Source organism: Balaenoptera physalus, assembly GCF_965194825.1.
Source record: "Balaenoptera physalus genome assembly, chromosome: 2".
Taxonomy (NCBI): domain Eukaryota; kingdom Metazoa; phylum Chordata; class Mammalia; order Artiodactyla; family Balaenopteridae; genus Balaenoptera; species Balaenoptera physalus.
Genome location: NC_138883.1, coordinates 37,314,731 through 37,336,054, shown reverse-complemented (window position 1 = coordinate 37,336,054; position 21,324 = coordinate 37,314,731). Strand labels below are relative to the sequence as shown.

At 37.5% G+C, this 21,324-nt stretch overlaps 1 protein-coding gene across 4 annotated transcripts in view; it reads right to left on the bottom strand.

Moving 5' to 3' along the window:
• Positions 1-21,324, bottom strand: part of ZBTB25 (zinc finger and BTB domain containing 25) — a 55,105-nt gene that overhangs the window by 25,613 nt on the left and 8,168 nt on the right. For 3 of the 4 annotated variants that reach the window (XM_082442735.1, XM_082442733.1, XM_082442732.1), the window contains exons 2-4: positions 16,681-16,860; positions 12,860-13,803; positions 8,200-8,234 (exon numbers count right to left, since the gene is read on the bottom strand). In XM_082442735.1, coding sequence (XP_082298861.1) covers positions 8,200-8,234; positions 12,860-13,803; positions 16,681-16,853 — 1,152 coding nt within the window. In that variant the 5' untranslated portion in view covers positions 16,854-16,860. Of the gene's footprint in view, positions 1-8,199; positions 8,235-8,267; positions 11,807-12,859; positions 13,804-16,680; positions 16,861-21,324 lie in introns of those variants that run through there. The other variant, XM_082442734.1, reaches the window with a different exon arrangement.

The window sequence follows — 21,324 nt, the reverse complement described above, 5'->3', positions numbered from 1 at the left end:
GATTCTTTGCTGAAGTGTAAATGTATTCCCCGTATTCCCCTAGATTTTCCTACCTTCATGCTTATAACCTTGGGGGGTGGGGTGGGAGGAAGAGGGAAACTACCAAAATCCTTCAGTTTCACAAGATGAAAAGTGGATCTTTCAAAACATGACCCAAGAAATCAATTTCATTTAATTGTATAATTTTTAAACATTTTTTTAAAAAAGACTGCTAAGTCATCCTCCCTAAAAACTCTTTTTAATTCACTATATGTGGTGCTAATGGACTTGGACAGCTACCAGCAACTACATATTTAAAAGTGAGCAATTTAAAAAGACTGATTAAAGTTGGTGCATTTAACAGTGTTTTGAAGAATCCTGCCTTCATTTACTGCAAGGATGGCTCAAGCCATATACTTTCATTGTAAATTTTTAGTAATTTCTCATGAACGAGCAAAAAGTATAGCATTTACCAGTTATTGAAAATATTTTGAAATGTTTAGGTATATTTATTTGGGAGTTTTAAAAACATGTTAGGTAAATATGTGTAATGAAATTCTTCTAAGAAAGTAACATTTTATCTTAGTCCTAGGTTTCTATTTTTTTTCCACTGTGGTGTGGTACATATTTGGTTAGAATGTATTATAATTGATTGTTTTTGTGATGAAATGTGTACTCTATTTGCATTCAATCTTAAGTGGTTTCTCCTCAATCTTTTCTATTGAGAATATCTGGTGAATTAAATAAGTAGGATCCAGTTTGAAAAAGGATTCCAGAAATTAATTGATCTCAATCTGATTATATCTGCTACATGGCCAAATCCTACTACTATGAATTGTAAGGTGGTCTAAATTGTTTTGTTGTTATAGAAATAATTAGGAATCAGATGACTTAGAAGTTTCTCATAAAATATATTTTTTATTTTAATGGTATTTATTTTAAGCAATGTGACCTTATATGCAAGACATTAAATGAATATAAATAGGTTCTTATTCAATTCACATCCATTTGACAATATTAAAATATCACTTAAAAGGCAATTTAATAACACCACATTAATTTTCCTTTAAATTTGCTGTGGTATAAATGCTTTTAGTGAACACTTATTAAGTAGCTGGGATTCAGTTTCTCTTTGAACTCATAATTTTACAAGGCTGGTTGGTTTATCAGATAACTTCTTCAGCACATTATCTTCCCCCTTTTAAGATTGAAGTATTATTCAGTTTGCTTTACAACAAGCGAATACAAAAATCCTCCTCTATTTTGTGTAGCACTATTCACTTAACATTTTCTCAAAGTACTTTATAGGATATAAAAATAGTCCCTGGTAACATTTAAGTAAAGGTAGCAGAAAACAAAAGAACATTCAAAGAGAAATTATGTTCCCTGCCACCTCCTCCACCTCAAAGAACAATAAGCATTTGGTACAAATGGAGTTCTTCAGAAAAGCTGTCAGCATAATTTTCTTTGAAGGTAATCCATTTGACAGCACGAAGTTTGTGATCTTAATTGGTCTACTATTTAATGAAGTCTTAAAAACTCTGATTTATTTCTGAGAGATTGTTATTTCACCAACATGTGTGAATAGCCTTCCAGCTAAAGGCTTTTAGAAATAATGGGTCATGGGAGGGCACCAGTCGAATCTGGCTTCTGCAAAAAATCCAGAGTTAACTTCATAAGTTTTTAACTTCAAGTTGCCTTATTTTCTATAGTTAATAATTAATTTTGGGGGGGATTTACGGCAGAATTAACATAATTATTAGGCTTTAGAATCCCATTGAAAATACCCCTTTAATGTCAACTTTATTCAAATGTGTGAAGTCTGCTTTCTAATTTCACCTGATACTCAATACATTAGGGGTGGACTTTTCTGCCTGCCCTTTCTGCATTTTTAAACATCCTCATTTAAGGTTTAGCGTTTCTTAGTTTCAAATTCCTATGATGTTTTATTGTTTCACAAACATGAAGTTTCTCATTATACAGAATTCAAAATTTCAATATATAGTATATTTTATGGCACATTTTTAAAAAGTTTTTTTGTAATCCTTACTTAGTTACAAAAATTTAACAGAAAGAAACTACTTAAATTTAGATTAAATTCAATTTATTCAACGTGTGTTGGGTATGACACATGCCAAACACTGATAAAGGGGACAGGCTCCCTGCCCTCGAAGAGCTCAACCTAGGGAGCCCCAGCAACTGAAACTTGGACAGGGGTTACGGCAAAGAACCACAGTAATGCAGCATCGTGAGTGCATGGAGACTAAAGAGAAAGCGATTCATTTTGTCTGTTATGGGGAGATGGTCATATAAATACAGGGGCGGTTTGATAGCATTCAGTTGCTAAATAGCTTAAAAGTATATTCCTTCTGATTTGTGAACAGGTGCAGAAAAAAGCCTGCATAATGTTACATATTTATAGTAGTTCTTTGTAAAAATGTTAACTGGATGAGCTATTATGAAAGCAGAAGTTCCAATTTGTATTTCTCATTAAAATTAGTACTATATTATTGTGGATCAGATGCGAATATTAAAGAAATAATACTCCTCTGTAGAAAAAAGGTTTCAACCTGAATTAATATATGTACTGTTAATACAAAATAAATGTTATATTGGCTCATGTTTATTTATCCAAATCTTTTAAGAGAAACGTGGTATATAGTACATTAACTTCCTAAAACCATAAAGATCACACTGATTGAAACTACTGAGTTAGCACCACCAAAAGTTCTATTCTCCTGAGTGTTGGCCAGACTTGACGAGAAGTGCCTAAAAAAGCCCACCTCCAGCAAAGAGAAACAAAAACACCTCGAACTTGAATTCAATTTCACTGAAATAATTCCATCTAAAGGGCAATTCTGACTTTGATGCCATCTATGAACTTGACAGAAGTGTACTTGTTTTCATCGTCTCTTGCTATTGTCACTAGTTGTCTTTTCTGTATTAACCTATAAATTGTTAATAATCTGTATGGTTTTCCAAATTACTAAGCGATCTTTATGTGGAAATGCTTATTCAGATGGTGCTTGCTAAAGCTGGGTGTTTCAAAAGTTCTGTGTTTATTAAGACACTGATTTTCTTCCCTTAACATCAGCAACCCTGTTTTTTTCTTAAGCACAGCCCAATGACAATAAATAGGCACTATGAAAGAATGTGCTTTCCAAATCTTGGGACCAATTTAAAGTTGATAGCATCTTAAAAGTCCTAAAACTAAAGTTTGTTCCAAAATAAAATGTCTTGTTAAGGTACACTGTACATAGGGTATTTAATATTTCACACTTTGCAGAATTTAAAAAATTTTATTAAATCACATCTAATTTAAGAGAAAAGTACATAACCTTTTGCAACACTTGTCCTGACAGACAATTCTGCCCTTAACGCTGAATTCTGGAGTTCCCAATCCCTTGGAGAAGTACATACCTTTCTTTTTTCCCTGAAGCTTGAGATCACTGGAGGCTAAGTTCCTGAACTTAGGAAAAAAAGCAAGTATATGTATATATGTACATGAGCACACTATACATTCACAGAAAATCCTCAGCAAAGCTGGGCACAGACACCACGAACAACTAAGGAAAACCTGCGTGAGGGGAGGACGGTGGCTCCTAGGTTGGGAAACTCCCAAACTTAAAATTGTCTCTGTAAATTGCAAACTATCATAATAGCAATGGTAGTGGTGTCCAGCAGTTTCTGCATGTTAGCAAGACGAGACGCACTTTCCTCACAATTTGTTTCGTGGCTAGACTCAAATAGGACTTTTGGCCTTATCTTGATATTTATGACAGTGCAATTATGGGGCAGGGATTAAACCTTTCCTACACTTTTCACAGCTATACTTGTTGCCATAAAAAACAGGCCTTCCAATTCCATACTCCTGGGAGATAGGGAGCACAGGGTGACACAAAAGCAGATGCAGTCCTTTGTACACTTGTACTCAAACCTTTTATTCCCAGATCCCTACTTTGACATCTGTACCTTCAGATCACAGGAAGGTCCAGTCAGTATAGCTACAAGTGGGTCTCTGGACCACATCTGTAATCAGTCACAGGTAAGAGTAATGCAGCTACAGGCATGCATGCTCAAACCAATCAAATATCCTTATATATAAATTACAATGCAGAGGTTCCGTGTGGAATAGCCATTTGTGGTATAAAAACTTAACTAGAGGACTTCCCTGGTGGCGCAGTGGTTAAGAATCTGCCTGCCAATGCAGGGGACACGGGTTCGACCCCTGGTCCGGGAAGATCCCACATGCCACAGAGCAACTAAGCCCGTGTGCCACAACTGCTAAGCCTGCGCTCTAGAACCCGCGAGCCACAACTACTGAGCCCTCGTGCCACAACTACTGAAGCCCGCACACCTAGAGCCGGTGCTCCACAACGAGAAGCCACCACAATGAGAAGCACGCGCACTGCAACGAGTAGCCCTCGCTCGCTGCAACTAGAGAAAGCCCCCATGCAGCAACGAAGACCCAACGCTGCCAAAAATAAATAAAATTAACTTATTTTAAAAAACCCAAAACTTAACTAGAGTATTTCTATCCCCCTGATCAAAATAACTAGTTAGAACTGTTCTGGTACTCTGTGTAAGGCTAACATGCACGGAATGCCAAAATAAGTGGTCACTCACTATTCAATCCAGGTGAAAAAAAGTCAACCTTTCAGATCTTTTATCCAGATGTGCCACAAACAGCCTTATCAGTAATTTGCCTTATTTCAGAATGAATTTCAGAATTACCTTTTTAGTTTCATGGGTTTTCTTCTCTATACTCAATATCTGGCTGGTGTTTTTTTCTGATGACCTATGGAAGGATTAATAGTGAATGATAATCATCATGGCTCATTAAGCTCCAAGACTTTCTATATTTATCTGGGTGGTCTTAACCTTTTTTTCATTAAGGTACAATTTACATACAGTAAAATACACCCTTTTTAGTGCACAGTTCTACACATTTTGACAAACACATAGTTGTGTCACCTAGGGAGTATTCATTTTTTCTTATTCTGATTTCATTGTTCTTTATACCACCTGTGTATTTTAGTTTAATATAATTTCCTGGCTGCATCAGTGAAAACTGCTACTTGCTGCAGAAATTCAAAATAAGGGCTTCTTAGACTCAACATTTAAGCCAGGCTAAGGAAAGGCAGGGCTGCCTTGCACAGCTGTTCAAACTATACAGCCCAACTCCAGAAGCACGCATTTGGTGAGTGGCGCCCCCTAGCGTTTATTGTGCATAATTTGCATGGCTCTACGTGGTGGGTCTGAACATAACCACCAGTTTGAGAGATCTGCAAAACTGTGGTATGTTAACAGTGAAACAGGAAATGTTTAAAATTTTTAAAAGGAGCCTTCCATTTATATGCCTTTTCTCCCACACTTTAAAATGTTGTGATATAAAGAGAGGACAGGTACCACCGAGCTCACAGCACAGACTATGCACATATGTGAAAGAAGGGTAATGTTGGGAAATGAGAACTGGTCCAGTAAAAAAATCTTTTGAGACTCACTCCACTGGAATCTTTGGTCTGCATTTTAAAACCTTTTCCCTTATCTTTGCAAATGTTGTATCCTTTTCCTATAGAACCACCACAGGTTCTTTAGATTTTCCTCCCTACAAGGCACTTAGTACAAATGCCAGAAACCAAAAAAAAAAAATTTTTTTTAAATTAGGTACTTTCCTACATATGGTTTGGACTAAGTACCATATGGCTTCCACTACAGAAAAATGTGGCAGAGCTAAATTCACAAGATCTCATTCCTCAAAGGCCTGTTTGGTCCACAAAAATCTAACATGAACCTTCCTGAAATTCAGTAATAGCATAGATCAGACAATGGGTAACAACTGCAGCTGATGAAGGCCTCCTTCCCAGGCCTCCTTCCTGAACAAGCCTCTCCCAAGAGAGCAAGGACCAGTTCAGTTGTGCAGAGAAGCTCTCCCAGAGCACCTGCTATTCCTTCAGATTTCTGACATAAAAGGACACCAAGGTCTTCTAATAGCTTAAGGGAAGATCCTTTATTTCCATTATTTTGATACAATATCATCAAGTTGTTTCAGTGAAGAAAGTTTCAACATTATATAAATACTGGAAGAGAATTTATCTGGGAGGAAGCAGGTTCATTCTCCCAAGTTGGTTAATCAGTTGTAAAATAAGTTTAAGAGAAGCATTTGGTGATGAGGTACAAAGTCCTAGGATAATATTAATAGTAAATTGCAAGCAGAAATTATGGGGAGGAAAGGGTAGCCTGTATTCACTCAGTATTGGAAGGTACAGGAACTCGATTAGAGAATGTCTCAGCCGTCTCGGAGAATGAAACTGGTGGTAGGAAGTGAGGGAAGAAAGGGATAAAGAACAGCAGCTTAGAAAGCCAGTTGCTGAATCACAGTTGAAAGAGAAAGTAAATTTCAGAAAATAATATACAGGCCAAACTCACAGGTTGTGGATATGAAGAAAAGAAGCAAGAGGTAAGAAACTAGGGAGTATTTACTCAAATGTCCCTGGATTTATCTCTAGACCAGGCAGAACACCAAAAACTGAGTTTGATGTCTGATTAGAAGAACAAATGTGATTGAGACTAAAATTCCGAAGCCTTAATGTTAAAGACTTACAAGAATCCTCAGAAATGCTTGATATAACAAGCACACTAAATGTGATATTTTTAAAAGTTATCTGCTGCTATACAGGTAAATTGGAAGCATCTTGATCAAAGAGGGATGTCAATATATTTCAGTACCTAATATATTATGGAATTCAAGGAAGATTCTCATTAGTCATGACTCTATAAAGTGAAGCAAGATCCAGGAATAGCTAAGTATTAAATAAATGTGAATTAAGCAAACAGTGATGCCAAATTTGAGCATAATGTAAAATAGACTTTTAAAAGGTAGACTGGTGCCACCTTTTGGCCAGATTAAATATTTACACAAATTACAAACTATGATCACATTTTAATTTCAGAGAGACCTTTTTACAGACACAATTGTTTAGCTCAAAGGTTATATGAATAGACTTAAAACTGTCTTGTTGCTTAATACATCTATGATTTTTAATAATCACATTTTGTACCTTTGAAAAGATGGCATAAAAGTGAATACAAACAGAAATTTAATTCTGAACAAACACATCTCATACTCCATAAGAACTGTATTAACTTCAAAGATGACTGGGGCAAAAATCGCTAAATTTAAGTTTTGTATCCTTTAGCTCTTGACAATCCTCACAAAACTTACTTTGCCCTTTTAGACCAGGAGTAGCCTATCTCGGCACTACTGACATTTTGGGCTGGAAAACTCTTTGTTGTGGGGCCTATACTCTACACTGTGAGATGTTTAGAGCACCCCTGGTCTCTCTACCCACTAGATGCCAGCAGCAACCTTCCCCTACCCCCACCCATTTGTGACAACCCAAAACACCTCCACATTGCCAAATGTCACCATGGTGCAAGGGGATCACCCCATGTGATAGTTAAATTTATGTGTCTAACTTGACTGGGCCATGGGATACCCAGATATTTGGTCAAACATTATTCTGGATGTGTCTGTGTTTCTGGATGAGATTAACATTTGAATCAGCAGACTGAGTAAAGTAGACTGCCCTCTCTAATGTGAGTGGCCCTTGTCCAACCAGTTGAAGGCCTGAATAGAACAAAAAGGCTGACCCTCCTGAGAGTAAGGGTAACTTCTGCCTATTAAGTTGGGACATTGGTCTTCTCCTGCCTTTGTGATTCTCAAACTGCAAAGTTTGGACTGGAACTACACCATCGGCTTCCCTGGGTTTCCAGCTTACCAACTATAGATCTTGGGACTTGGCCTCCATATCTGCATGAGCCAATTCTTTATAATCAATCAATCAATCAATCTTTCTCTCTCTCTCTCACACACACACACACACACACACACACACACACACACACACACACACACACACACACACACACGCAGTGTGGTTCTGTTTCTCTGGAGAACCCTGACTAATGTGTCCTGGCTAAGAACCACTGTTGCAGATTACGCTACTGGAGGAGATAGAGAGAAAATGGGGAAGAAAGGAAGGAGCAAAGCAAGAAACTTCTGGGAAATGACTACATACTACCTTTCTTTCCGGAAATGGCAGTTGGAAAGCACTTGATTAGGACACCACTTTTCTATTATGGTTGGTAAGAATCGGACTCACTGATGCATTTTTGCATCACACATCCAAAATGTTATCTGGTACAGAGACTACTTACCTCAACACTAGGAAGACAACATTTGGCAGACACTGCTGTAAAATAAGAACACATTCTATAAGCTGAGCTAATAAAAGGTTTTGTTTATGATCAAGTCACATTAATTTATTTGTCATGATAAAATACATGAAATTCACAGTTTTCATTCCAAATGGAGAATACGAAACTTTCTGAAATAATGTTTCTGAAGCAAACTCACAATACATTAGGTGGAAGAGTTTAACCATACAATATATTATTGATTTCAGTCTCCTGTATTATGTGTTACTATTACTAGTACTTTGAAGATTTCTTCAGGGGCCCTTTTTCATTGTACAAGTTTTTGGGTTTTTTTTCTTTTTTTTTGGCCGTGCTGTGCAGCTTGTGCGATCTTAATTCCCCAACCAGGGATCAAACCCAGGCCTTCGGCAGTGAAAGTGCAGACTCCTAACCACTGTACCGCCAAGGAATTCCCTTTTGCCTTTTTTTTTTGTCCAGGTTTTTGAAATACAAGTTTCTCTGAAGTATTTTAAGTTGATATTTTATTTAATCTGACTAAATGACTTTATTTGGCACAAAATAGAAGAGTTGATGACAGTTAACATCAATTGCATTGGAGCAATATCTACTAATTAATCAAGTGTGGCACAGATATACACTGAAGCACAAAGGATTCTTCCAGGTCTTGAAGACAAAAATCAGTTTGTAATTCCTTATATTTAAGACAGCCAGGCATAGGACTATATAATCTTACCAGTTTTCAAAAAAGTCCAACCATACAAACACAGAAGTACAGCAAAGAATAAAAATGTACAGATTTCATTCTTAGGAATTCAAAAATTTATAATAAAATACCATAGAGCTACATTTAGTTTAAAACATACAAAGATACAAGTTACATTATGAAAATTCTTCACATGGCCTATTTTTACCTCAATTACTACAAAAAAATGGATACTTCTCAAGGATCTGAGTTACAACATCAAGAATTAGCCTGTGCAAATAAACATCGGTGGAATTATACATTTTCCAGACTATCTTCTTCCATGATTAATATGTATTTCCTTCAGTTTTAAGTGAAGCCTTACTATTTTGACAAAACATAATGAATTACTCGGTTATTCGCCCTGCTACATTTCTGGTCTCCATCTACTTTTTAGATGACCTACATCAAAGAAATGAAAATGGTATTTTCTCCATTGCTTTTGTTCCTTTTCCTATATGTAAACAATATGTTTGGGGGAACTTTAAATAAAGTTGAACTTGGCAAGGTTTCATTCCCAATAACACCAAAGAATTAATATCCTCCTTGTTAAAGGCTGAAGAGAAATACTGATGGTTAAACTATGGTAGGTAGAACAGGAATTCTAGCAACACTGCTGTTTCTAGAGTATTTGTAAACAAAAAATAAGAATTCTGCCAATTAATTATTGAGTATTAAATAGTACATGACTGCTTCTAAGACATTCTAGAATTTATGAGTTGGAATACTAAAGTTAATAGGTTTAGCTGCAGAAAACATGTAGAATGTAGTTTTCTTTATATAGTTGGTTTTTACCAATAATACTGATAGAACTTAACACAGTTTTAATACAAATCCTCACAACACCCCTGTGAGGTAGGGATTGCTTATAGACACTTTACAGATGGGAAATCAGAAAATCAGAGAAACAGATAATAATCTCAAGAGATAAATCAAGAAATTTTCGTTTTCTTATAAGGCAGACTGCACTTATCAGATACTGAGTTCTGACAATAGGCTAATAAGGACAAATACTGAAACAGTCTGTTTTCCTCCAGAGAACAACTATATGTGGGATCTAGAAAGAAGGGAAAATTCTAAGCTGATCCAAAGGGGAAATGTCTGTCTAGTACTTGCCCAATACATTAAGGTGTACACGGCATTTCCAGTTTTAAGAGTTTGGTGATCATCATGCAAACCATACTATATGGCTAAGATAATAGCTCCATTTTACAAATGATGTAGTCAAAACTAAAGGGTTTTGCTGGAAGGACTTTTTTATACAAGGTAGATTTTTCTTAGTGAGGAATCATGTCTTAAAAAAATACACTCAGGGCACAGTGTTAGTCATAAAACAGCTATTTTAAAAATATTCCTGTTGAATGAATGAAAAAGATAAAACTGGGGTCATTCCCCACACCACTATTCACTGGCTCTCTGGAACCCAGGTTTTGGGATTTTTTCCTATAAAATGGAGTAATCATTTTCCCACTTCCTATTACAGACAGAACACTGTGAAGATGAAGGAAAGAACATCTGCTTTGAATTCCTAATATTAAAAGGAACTTTATGAATAAGAATAAAAATACAGTTAAGCACTCTTTTCTTAACACCCAACAAAAGTAGATATATCTCTGCTTTAAGTTAATGTTGTCTATCATGGACAGTCAGCCAAAAGCAAACTTTTGCCACATCCAGACTCTGCCCTGAACTGCTGCCCTACATCACAATTCATATGCACACTTACTCCCACCCTTTAGCTATACACACTTTTTTGTGTCAATGACTAATGACTGAGCAAGTAGGAAAGAAAACAGAAGAGAAAAATCAGGAAAATTTTTATCTAAATGAGAAAAATAAGATTTTACTTGAAGAAGGCTAGGGAATATATCTAGAATAGCCTAAGATACATGAAATCAATGTTAATATTTGTGTTCATCCTATGAGATGAAGTCTTTGAGGACAGTATGAGTTTGAATAATTACTTAAATGATTTAAGTATAAGATTAGATGAAGCTCTGACACTAAAGAGCAATACATTTGTTTTAACTACTCCCAATACAACTGACTCTGTATCAATAGCTACTTAGATTTTGCTCTTAACACATGTCAACCCGGACCCCACAAGGCTTCCCCATCCTTGTCTAGGACAGAAACTCAACCACCTTAGACAATGCCCACTGGTTTTCTTCATTCACTCCTTAAGAAAAACTTATCAGTTCATAATTCACCTAAACTCACTGATAACCCAGAGAAAACCTTTGTGCCCTTAGAATGAGCTGGATTTCTCTTTGAGCTACCTCCTGACTGAACTCGGATCCTGTTGAGGAACTGTGATGTCAGGAAATACCCGAAGAAGTGAGCAGTCAGGAAGGAGATCAAACAGTTTCTGTATGTAGTTAAATTCTAAGCTTCACAAACCAAATTTACTAAATTTACTAAAATACCTGTGAGGTTTAGAATTTAGCAGGGCAGCATACAAAAAAAGATAAGGCTGTTCTGAAGCCTCTCTCTTTTGTTATCCTTGACTATCTAGTATTTTAAATTTAAACATCTCAGAAACAATTTAGGTCTATCCTCTGTGGTGAAGTTTAACCAGCTATTTCCCAGCTACACAGAGCAGGAGAGTCTGTCATTCAGTCCACCAATTTTAATTTTTCTGGAATTTTAGCTTTGTAAGTTTCACCAATATAAAAGGGAGTTAAGTTGATTCACAGAGGGAAGGCTGTCATGGATTTTAAACATAGTTCTAGGACATTGACTATATCTACTCTGCTGGTTTTATGGACCAGAAAAAAGTTAAAATTGTGCCACTGAAAAATTACCTTTTCAGGTAATGATTAGAAAATTAATGTCAACCCAGGTAGCCTATAAAATCTTCTGATACTGTGGATAGAAAGATAATTTGTATTTTATCATTTACCTCATAAGCTCATGTAAACTTCTGGTCATAAAAATCTCAAACTCCCTTAAGGTCTTTAAGAAAACACTCTAGATTAAGATAACAACACTAGGGTGTCAGTCAACACAGATCTATCTGAATTTCTGTCTCTAACGCCAGGGGCTTCTATGCTTATCTATGTGTATGTATCTTACTGTTTCTTTAAGTTTTTGTGTGTTTCTGACTCTTCTCCCTTTCTCTCTTTTAAATATTTTTTATTGAAAATGAGGTATGCTCAGTGTTAAAAAAAATAAATAAAGCCACATGAGATGTTGCAGAGCTAGTAAGTAAAAAGTAATTTAAAACTACTCATGATTTGGTATAGCTATGCCTTAAAACAAATGTTTTATACATGATAACATATAGTTATGCACTAAAAACTATTAATTCCCTATATGGCAGAAAATATTTTAAAATAATCCTCATAAGGGCTTAATTCATGTGGAACATTAACCAAAAGTGATAGTCTAGAATATTCTTTAAAAAAGATTTCACTTATTTCATATTCGATTTGATTTTACAGATTCTAGAACCTGGAAAAACTTCCATACTTCTATATTGATTTCTGATTTCTAAATTGTGATTTAATTTATGAAAAGTTCACAGCCCTAATTGAAGGTTACATTTTAGTAGCTATGTATCAATATATCTCACAATAAGAAGATCTAATACATACAACCTTAAAACTACGGATAAATGGTAAAGAAAAAGTCAATAGAAATTGAGGAGAAAAATAATTTATGAATTAAAAGATGCATGTGAGTTTTCTTTTTCAGAACTGATACAAAAATCCTGAAGGAGAAACTGCTACTCAACCAGGATAGTATCCACATTTTCTTGTGTGAGTTCTGACTCTAAGGCACAAGATGAGTCTAACTGTTCTTGTGATAAGCGAGAACTTTTCAGGGGGACGTCAGACCAGCTGTCACAATATGGCTGAAATCTCTGGGCTAATGTATTACCAAACCTTTGGCATCGGTTATATCTGTAAGATTTACCTTTGTGTGTATACATGTGCTCCAGTAATTGGCTCTTTCGGAGAAATTTATGACCACAGATGGTACAGCTGATTTTTCTTTTCCTTGAAAAAGAAAAATTACAGTTTAATTCTACTGGCTCAGTGTCTTTGGAGATCAAAGACACTTGACTGATCTGCAAAGGCTCTGTGGTACCCCGGTTTGAGTGGTCAGGCTGCTGCTCATTATCCTTGACAATGAAGGAGCTAAGCCTGCGGCATTCAAGAGCCTCGCTATTTTCATTAAGTGGATGCACTTCACCAAGGTCGTTACTTTCCAGAATGGAAGCAGGGACACCAAATGGGAGGGATCCAGACACGTGGTTATGGAGATGTTGTCTCAGATTACTACGGGAATCAAAACGTTCCCCACAGTAATGGCATAGGTGTATTTTGATACCGCTTTCGGTGGAAGTGGGGCCTGTCACCTCTGAAGAGGGTGAGGGATGGCTCTGGGAAATCACAGATTCTGGGTCACGTCTCTCCTGCTTGATGGACACGGGAGGCTTCTGGTGCTCCTCCAAGGCCTGGGCAGCAGGATGGGCCCTCTGCTGGTCTGCAGTGCCATCATCCAGCCCAATAGCAAGAGAGAGCTGCAACTGGGGGTGGTCACCCTGGACAGCAGCTCTATTTCCATTGTTATTGGAAGGAGCTTCCTTGACCTCCAGCCCTTGTTTGACAGCTGTTTTTTGGGTCGTTGAGATCTGAATGCCATATAAATTTGAGGACTGCACAGTCTCTGGTGAGAACACTTGATTCATTTCAGTCGCAATGTGAGAAAGGTAGTCGGCGTGAAGAAATCGAATCCCTTCCTCCAAACGACTATGATCCACAATCTGTTTTGGCCCTTTCCCCGTGTACATAATGTGCAACAAATAGCTGAATATGTCAGGTTGGATGTCAGTTGGTTGTATTTTTATGCATTCACTGTTAAAAACAAAAAAACAGACCCACACAGAATAAAACAACCCGGTTGGCCTTTTAGTTAACAGTACACAGTCTTAGGCTAAAGCAGTTTCTTCCTAAGAAGTTCTAACTTAGCAATCTGCCTTGATGAAACTCAGCAACAAAAGCTTAAATTTTCATTGTATACCAGTTTTATGGCGCAACTACAAGTCTTCATATATTCAATCTACTGCCTGAAGTTAAGAAACACAGATATTCTGATTAGTTGAACATTTAATTAGTGACTCCTAAGTGATATGCACTTAAACTGCATGCCAGGGGGTAGAAAAATGATGAATAAAATAGGTACCCTGCTCTTAAGGAACTTAACAGTCTATTGGGTATATAACCAAAAGAACTGAAATCGGGAACTCAAACAGATACCTATAGACCAATGTTCATTACAGCATTATTCACATTAGCCAAAAGCTAGAAACAACCCAAGTGTCCATCAGCAGATGAATGGATAAACAAAATGCAGTATATACATACAATGGAATGTTATTCAGCCATAAAAAGGAATAAGGTTCTGATATATGTTACAAAATGGATGAACCCTGAAAACATGCTAAGTGAAAAAAGCCAGACACAACAGGACAAATTTTATATGATGCCACGTATAAGAAACATCTAGATTAGGAAAATTCATAGAGACAGAAAATAGATTAGAGGTTACCAGGAGCTTGGGGGTGGAGAGAATGGGGAGTTATTATTTAATGGCTACAGTTTCTTTCTGGGGTGATAAAAAGTTTTAGAAATAGATACTGGTGATGGCTGCACAACACTGTGAATGTGATTAATGCCCCTGAATTGTACAAACAGAAATGGTTAAAATGGCAAATTTTATGTTTACATACATTGTACCATAATAAAAAATAATTAAAAATTTTAAAAGGGTCTATTGGAATTGGTACTATTTAGAATTTAAATCACACTAACCTTATTTTGGCTTCCAAACTGTATTAATATATCTACTCTTTAAATCGCAAACGAATACAAGTGTAACTTTGAAAAGGTTTAAATTAATCTCAAGCCCAATTTTCACATATGAATCTAGAATTCAGAAAATAGATAGAAATAACTGTGTAACAAGAAATCAGGAAACACCCTGCAAAATTAGGATAAAAACAACCTGAGGGAAATGCTGGATGACAAGGAACAATGGAATCAGTTGATGGACTTACCTTCCCTGAAGCAAAAGTTTGTGTCAATACATCAGAAAGCAAGTGTCAGTATGCCGGCAATCCATTTCTTTAGTCCTGACGTTTTAGGATTCCCTCTTGGGTTTCACTCTTACCTGTGACTCTTACCTCACTGCCATGGTCTGTTGCAGGGGTTTTTTATGTCAGCACAGAGCTCTTTTAACTGAGGATTTTTAGTTGCTCAACAGAGATACCACAAAGTAGGCCTGCTACCTTTGTATCGCCTGAATTTAGTTTAGCATGGTGCCTGGTACACAATAGGTGCTTTAAGTGCTGAACCAACTCACTGCTCTCAGATGAGGCTTATGTGAAGGTAGTGTTTCTAATCTAGTTTCTACACTGACACTTAAGTCAGAGAGGAAACTTCTGCGTGGCAGAAAAGACTACCCATGACCTGTCCCCGACTCTAACCTCCTCTCCCCTTTGTGTCATATATTCCAATCATTCTGATCTACTCCATTTTCTGAATGTGCTAGCCTGGTTCATATCTGCATATGTTTTCATGCATTTTTCCCCTTTGCCTGCAACTGTAACTTTTTGCGTTCCTCTACAATATCTGAAAAACTCCTCCTGATCCTTCAACATTCAGAGCCTCTGTAAAACCTGTTCCAACCTTCTCAAAATAAGGCTGCTGACACTCCACTCTACCTTGTGCAGCAGTTCTATTATAGACATCACAGTAACTATTAATAGCAGCAGCTAACAGTGCAAAGCTCTGTTCTAAGCATTTTAATATTATTAATCCATTTAATCTTCTCAACACCATGGGGTGGGTATATTATTCTAGTGTTTTACAGAGAAGGAAACTGAGGCACAAAGAGATCAATTACACTGCAATTATTTTCTTTACATGCATTACCTCTCTCTTAGACTATAAACTTTTTTTTTTTTTTTTTTTTTTGGCTGCACCACCTGGCATGTGATCTTAGTTCCCGACCAGGGATTGAACCCACGGCCCCTGCACTGGAAGCAAAGAGTCTTAACCATTGGACCGCCAGAGAAGTGCCACCATGTAAGGTCTTTTAAAAAATCATACAGTGTTGCATCACTTTTAACCTAGGAGGTATGAAAGCTATTTTTTTCCAAGAGCTCAGAATCTGGATACCACTTTATAGCCCCCTCCCTAATATCCCATGCTGGGGTAATCTAAATTTTAAAAAACTTTTTTGAAAAAATATTTGAAACAAACGACATTTGAACTGTAATACGGAATATAAAGTGGGCAGAGTTATGACACTGAAACCTTGCTGTGAAAGTGTTATGGAACAGAAATCAATGACTTAGTGATTAAGATCACTGATTTGCATTTGAGTTTAATATATCAGCTGTATAATCCTAGATGGACAAGTTACTGAACAACTCAGTTACAGTTTCTTTTTCTCTAAAAAAGTATGGATAACAGAATTTACATTAGATAAATGCTTAGTGCTTGTTTATGCTATAAGCCTTCAACAGATTTTAGCCATTATTGTTTTCATTCTTATCTTCTACCATGGACCCTACACAGAGTTTAATGACAGATGCGTAAAAAAATTACAAATTTTTATTATTTCCTAAGGTGATCCCGTAACAAAGAATCCCCAAAATGAGATTATAATAAGGCTTAGCTATATCACAGTATCAAAAATTCTTCTGATTTACAGAAGCACATCCTTACCTTGTTTGGTGAATAAATATCATCTTGAAATAGTTAGAAAAAGCAGCAAGCACTGCTCTGTGGGCTTTGAAGTAGACATCTCCAATAGCAACTGTGCAATCACACAGAAAACCAAATTCTCGCTGCATGTTCAGCTGCTGCAGAAGGACAAGGCTATGGCTAGCTGTGTCCATTGTGGCTCTGAAAAAGGATAATATAGATTTTTTTTTTTACAAGGTTGGCTATAGATCACACAAACCTACAGAATACAAGGAGACCTAAATTTAAATGAAATTATTCAACAGTTTTCAATACTGTTAATTTTACCCCAAACTTAGCTAACATTAAATACCCCATTATGACAATTGATTTCAACCCTGCTGAAATGATAAAATGTGGCCTTTTTAAAATCTGGTAAGAAGGTGGCTTGGTGTGGTGACAAAGACGTGAAAGGAAGTCTGTCCTTTTTTATCTATGCAACCACAGTTTCTAGTCCTCAGCTTCCTCACTGGCAAAAATGGGAATGAGGTACTGATCCTTGCCTCAGGGCCAAATGAGATAACTTATGTGTAAAGCACCTTGTAATGGAAACTACTATTCAAACGTTGACTATAAATGTTAATAACATTACAGTGTGTCCTGCCTGGGCTAGAGCTGTCACTGCTCCTTAGGGATCCTCTGTTATGCTCAGGGGACACTGGCCTCCTAACTATCATATAATGTTTGGGTAAATTTTCAGTCACAGGAGCCCTTAAAATAGATGTCAAGCCACATCCCCAGATTCACATGGGGCCTAAAGCCCAATGGGAAAGAACCTAAGCCCTGACCTTAACTGGACTCAGACACATACAAGCATGGAGGTTCCCAAAGAAGTAGAATGAAGGATGGGACCACTGGTCTCAGGGGAAAAAATCACGCATGAGGAAGAACATGCAAAAGAATTCTGGCGGAGAAGTCTAGTGTGAGCAGAGCAGCAAGAACATTCGTGAGGGCTCTGGGAGGTGGGAGGCTGTGCCACCTTCTCCTTCCTCCACCTTCTCCACCTCAACTGTGCAGAGAGAAGGCAGCTGTGGTATAAAGGGCATCCCTGGGGTGCTGGGAGAACCTCCTCTAAAAAAGCAGGTCCTAAAAAAAGAAATGAAGTTTTCCTACTAACCAGAGAGACCAAAGTCTTAAGGAGGTCAGTGATGAGAGTGTGGGTTTAGCTGTCTGGAGACTGGCAGTAGCTTGGGCAGCAAAATGCTGAGTGGTGGCTAATATAATAAAAATAGTCAACGGTTTATACTGTTTCCTGTGTGTCAGGCATTTTTCACTCATTTAATTTTCAGTTCAACTCTATGAGAAAGGAAATACTCAATGCATCTTACAGATGAAGAAACAATCAGCACAGAGAGTTAACTGACCCAAGATCAAACTGCTCGTAAGTTGCAGAGCAGGGGATTCAAACCCAGGCACTGGACTCCAGAGCCCCAATGTCCTCCCTCTCCACCTCCCAGAAAAAAACATGACTCATCAACTGAAGGAGCCTAGGGAACAGTCTACACATCAAGCACCCTGGGAAGCCTGCAAAGAAGAATCCGGGACAAACCCAGATTTCCTACTGCTTAAGCAAATGTGACACAGCAAAACAAACATTTATACTTATTAGTGGATAAAGTCTAGATTATAATTGGTAAAGATAAAGGCAATTACTATTGATAAAAGGTTAAATCTATTTTTATTAAAACTACATATATAATGTACTAATATGGAATAATATCCAAGACATAGTAAGTAAAAAAAGCAAAATGTAAAACTGTGTAGAGAAGACTACTATTTATGTAAAAGTGGTAGAGTGGTTATTTTATTTTTAAAGGTGGGGGAATTTACACATAAATATATTCTTGTTTATGTACACATGTCTGGAAAGGTTCAAAGAAACCAGTTTTGCTTCTGGGAGGGAAACTAGGGAGCAGAGAGTTAAGGGTGGGGGGAACTATACTGTTTGAATATGTTGAAATATTTCAGACAGACAGTATGTAAAGAGAACAAGGTAACAAGCACCCACCCCTGGGCACAAAAAGTAAACATTACAAACAGGGTAGAGACACCCTGGCATCTCTCCCACACTCTACCCCACCACCCACCTTGCCTCCAAAGGTAACCACCATCTTGATTTTGGTGTTTATGACTCTCCTGTACATTATCACATTCTTACTGCATGTGTTCAGATTCCTTAAGAACGTTTGGTATTGTTTTGCATGTTTTAAAATTTTATACAAATAATATTATACTTTAGGAATCCTGCAACTTGCTTCTTTTAACTCTACATTCATACATTACGATACTGAGCAGGGCCCTGTGGGGCTCCTGGGCACAAAGCCTTTCTGTGTCCCCCATTTCTTTGATTACAAGACATAGCTTTCATTCAGCCTCCATGACCTTCCCTGAATTCCAACAGGCAGATTAAAGCAGTTGTTAATTCGGGAAAGGAGGGGATGCTAGACCAGAGAGAAATAAACAGTCATAGAAACAATAGTGCAGCCTTTGTGCAAGGTCTTGGTTCCCCATCAAGGGATACACACAACAATATCTTTGAGCTGTTTGGAGATACTGAAACCCCCTCCAGGTGGGAGAAGTTAAGATTAACGATGGTATGCTGCCCACAAGCATGCAGACCCCAGACCAGCTGGAACCTGAAGGTTGATGTTGCTGACTCCTACTTACCTCACCACCAACCCATCAGAAGAATGTCCATGAGCTGATCATGCCCTCTTGGAACCATTACTATAAAACTTCTCAGTATCCTCTCCAAGTTGGGATACATAGTTTTTAGAGGCAGGAGCCCACTGTGTCCCCCCTTTGCCTGGCAAAGTAATAAAGCTATCCTTTTCTACTACACCCAAAACTCTGTCTCCAAGATTCGATTCGGCACCAGTGTACAGAGAAACTGAGCTTTGGGCATCATTACTTTTAAAAATCCTACTAATTCAAACATAGTAGTTTCCCTTACTCCTCCCCCTGAGTAAAAAAACAAAACTCTCCCATACAATCTCATTTTAAAAGCTTTTAGGCAGCAATGAAATAAGAAATAAGATAACAGAACCTACAGAGACCTGAGTCTATCTTCTAAGAATATAAACGAAAATCCAGGTTGTGGGTATTGTTCCAAAAGGCCAATTAACCAAAAGTCAATATTTATTGTATTTACCATTTTCCTGATTCTAAAATACCACCAATTTATAAGGAGATTAAAAAACCAAAATAAAACTCTATGTTGGAGATTTCAATATGTGAAAACATGTCTTAGATTCAATAAAATGGTTCAAATTGAAGTACCTTAAATCAGTCTTACAAACTGTCTCCAAAAAGCCCCCCTCAGATCATAAATGTTTTCAACAGTTCCATATATATATTTATATTTATACATACAGTGCATTAGTATAGTGAACTGTTGAACCATGTGGAAATGAAAATAGCACACTAAAAAGCCACATATACAAAAATCTGTGGTTAATGTTCTATGAGTAACAGTTAAATTCACTTATCGAACAAATATTTTGTGAAGAGAAATTTAATAAAGAAAAAATATTTGAAAGCATGCCTTGTACAAGGCATGGGGACAGAAAAAAATTACGATGTTGCAATCAAGATTATAGGCTAATAGGGGAGACAAAACATAAAACACAGTAACTATGACATGAAGTAAGTGATAAGTGCCAATAACAGCAGTTGGAGAACACACTATGAGGGGGAGATAAATGACAGGAAACCCAATGAAAAATAATCCATTTGAACTGGATTTCGACGAACAGGCAGAAGGTGAACATAGCATTCTAGGCAGAAAAAAATAGAATGAGTAAAATCACCATCATTAGGCCTGGGAATCAACACTGCTCTAGTAGCAACATACATAAAAGATTAGCAAGGGAAAGCCATGGAGAAATAAAGACCAGCAAGTAGCCTTCTGCAATATACAAATAACAGCAGTGGGAATGAAGAAAGGAATACAAGAAGATATACCAGATGGAGACTGACATGACTTGGCAGAGGACTGGATGTGGCCAGCCACAGAGAAGATCAAGTCAAAAGTGAGTCTCGGGACTTCCCTGGTGGCGCAGTGGTTAAGAATCCGCCTGCCAATGCAAGGGACACGGGTTCGAGCCCTGGTCTGGGAAGATCCCACATGCCGCGGAGCAGCGAAGCCCGTGTGCCACAACTGTTGAGCCTGTGCTCTAGAGCCCGCGAGCCACAACTACTGAACCCGTATGCCACAACCACTGAAGCACGCGCACCTAGAGCCTGTGCTCTGCAACGAGAGAAGCCACCGCCATGAGAAGCCTGCGCACTGCACTGAAGAGTAGCCCCCGCTCGCAGCAACTAGAGAAAGTCCGTGCGCAGCAACGAAGAACCAACGCAACCAAAAATAAATAAATAAATAAATAAATATTTAAAAAAAAAAAAAAAAAAAAGTGAGTCTCGGAATTCCAGCTTGGGTAACTGCAAGAATTCATTCATTGCTTCGGGTCCTATTTGCAGAGTAACTGCCATGTGCTAGGTTGATACAAAGGTAGCATAGCAGAATGCCAGAGGAGAGGCACAGAAACTGGCTTGGTAAGAGAGAAGTTTCATTTTGGACACAGTGAGTTCGATGTGTCCACTCTAGGACATCTGAGTAGAAATGTT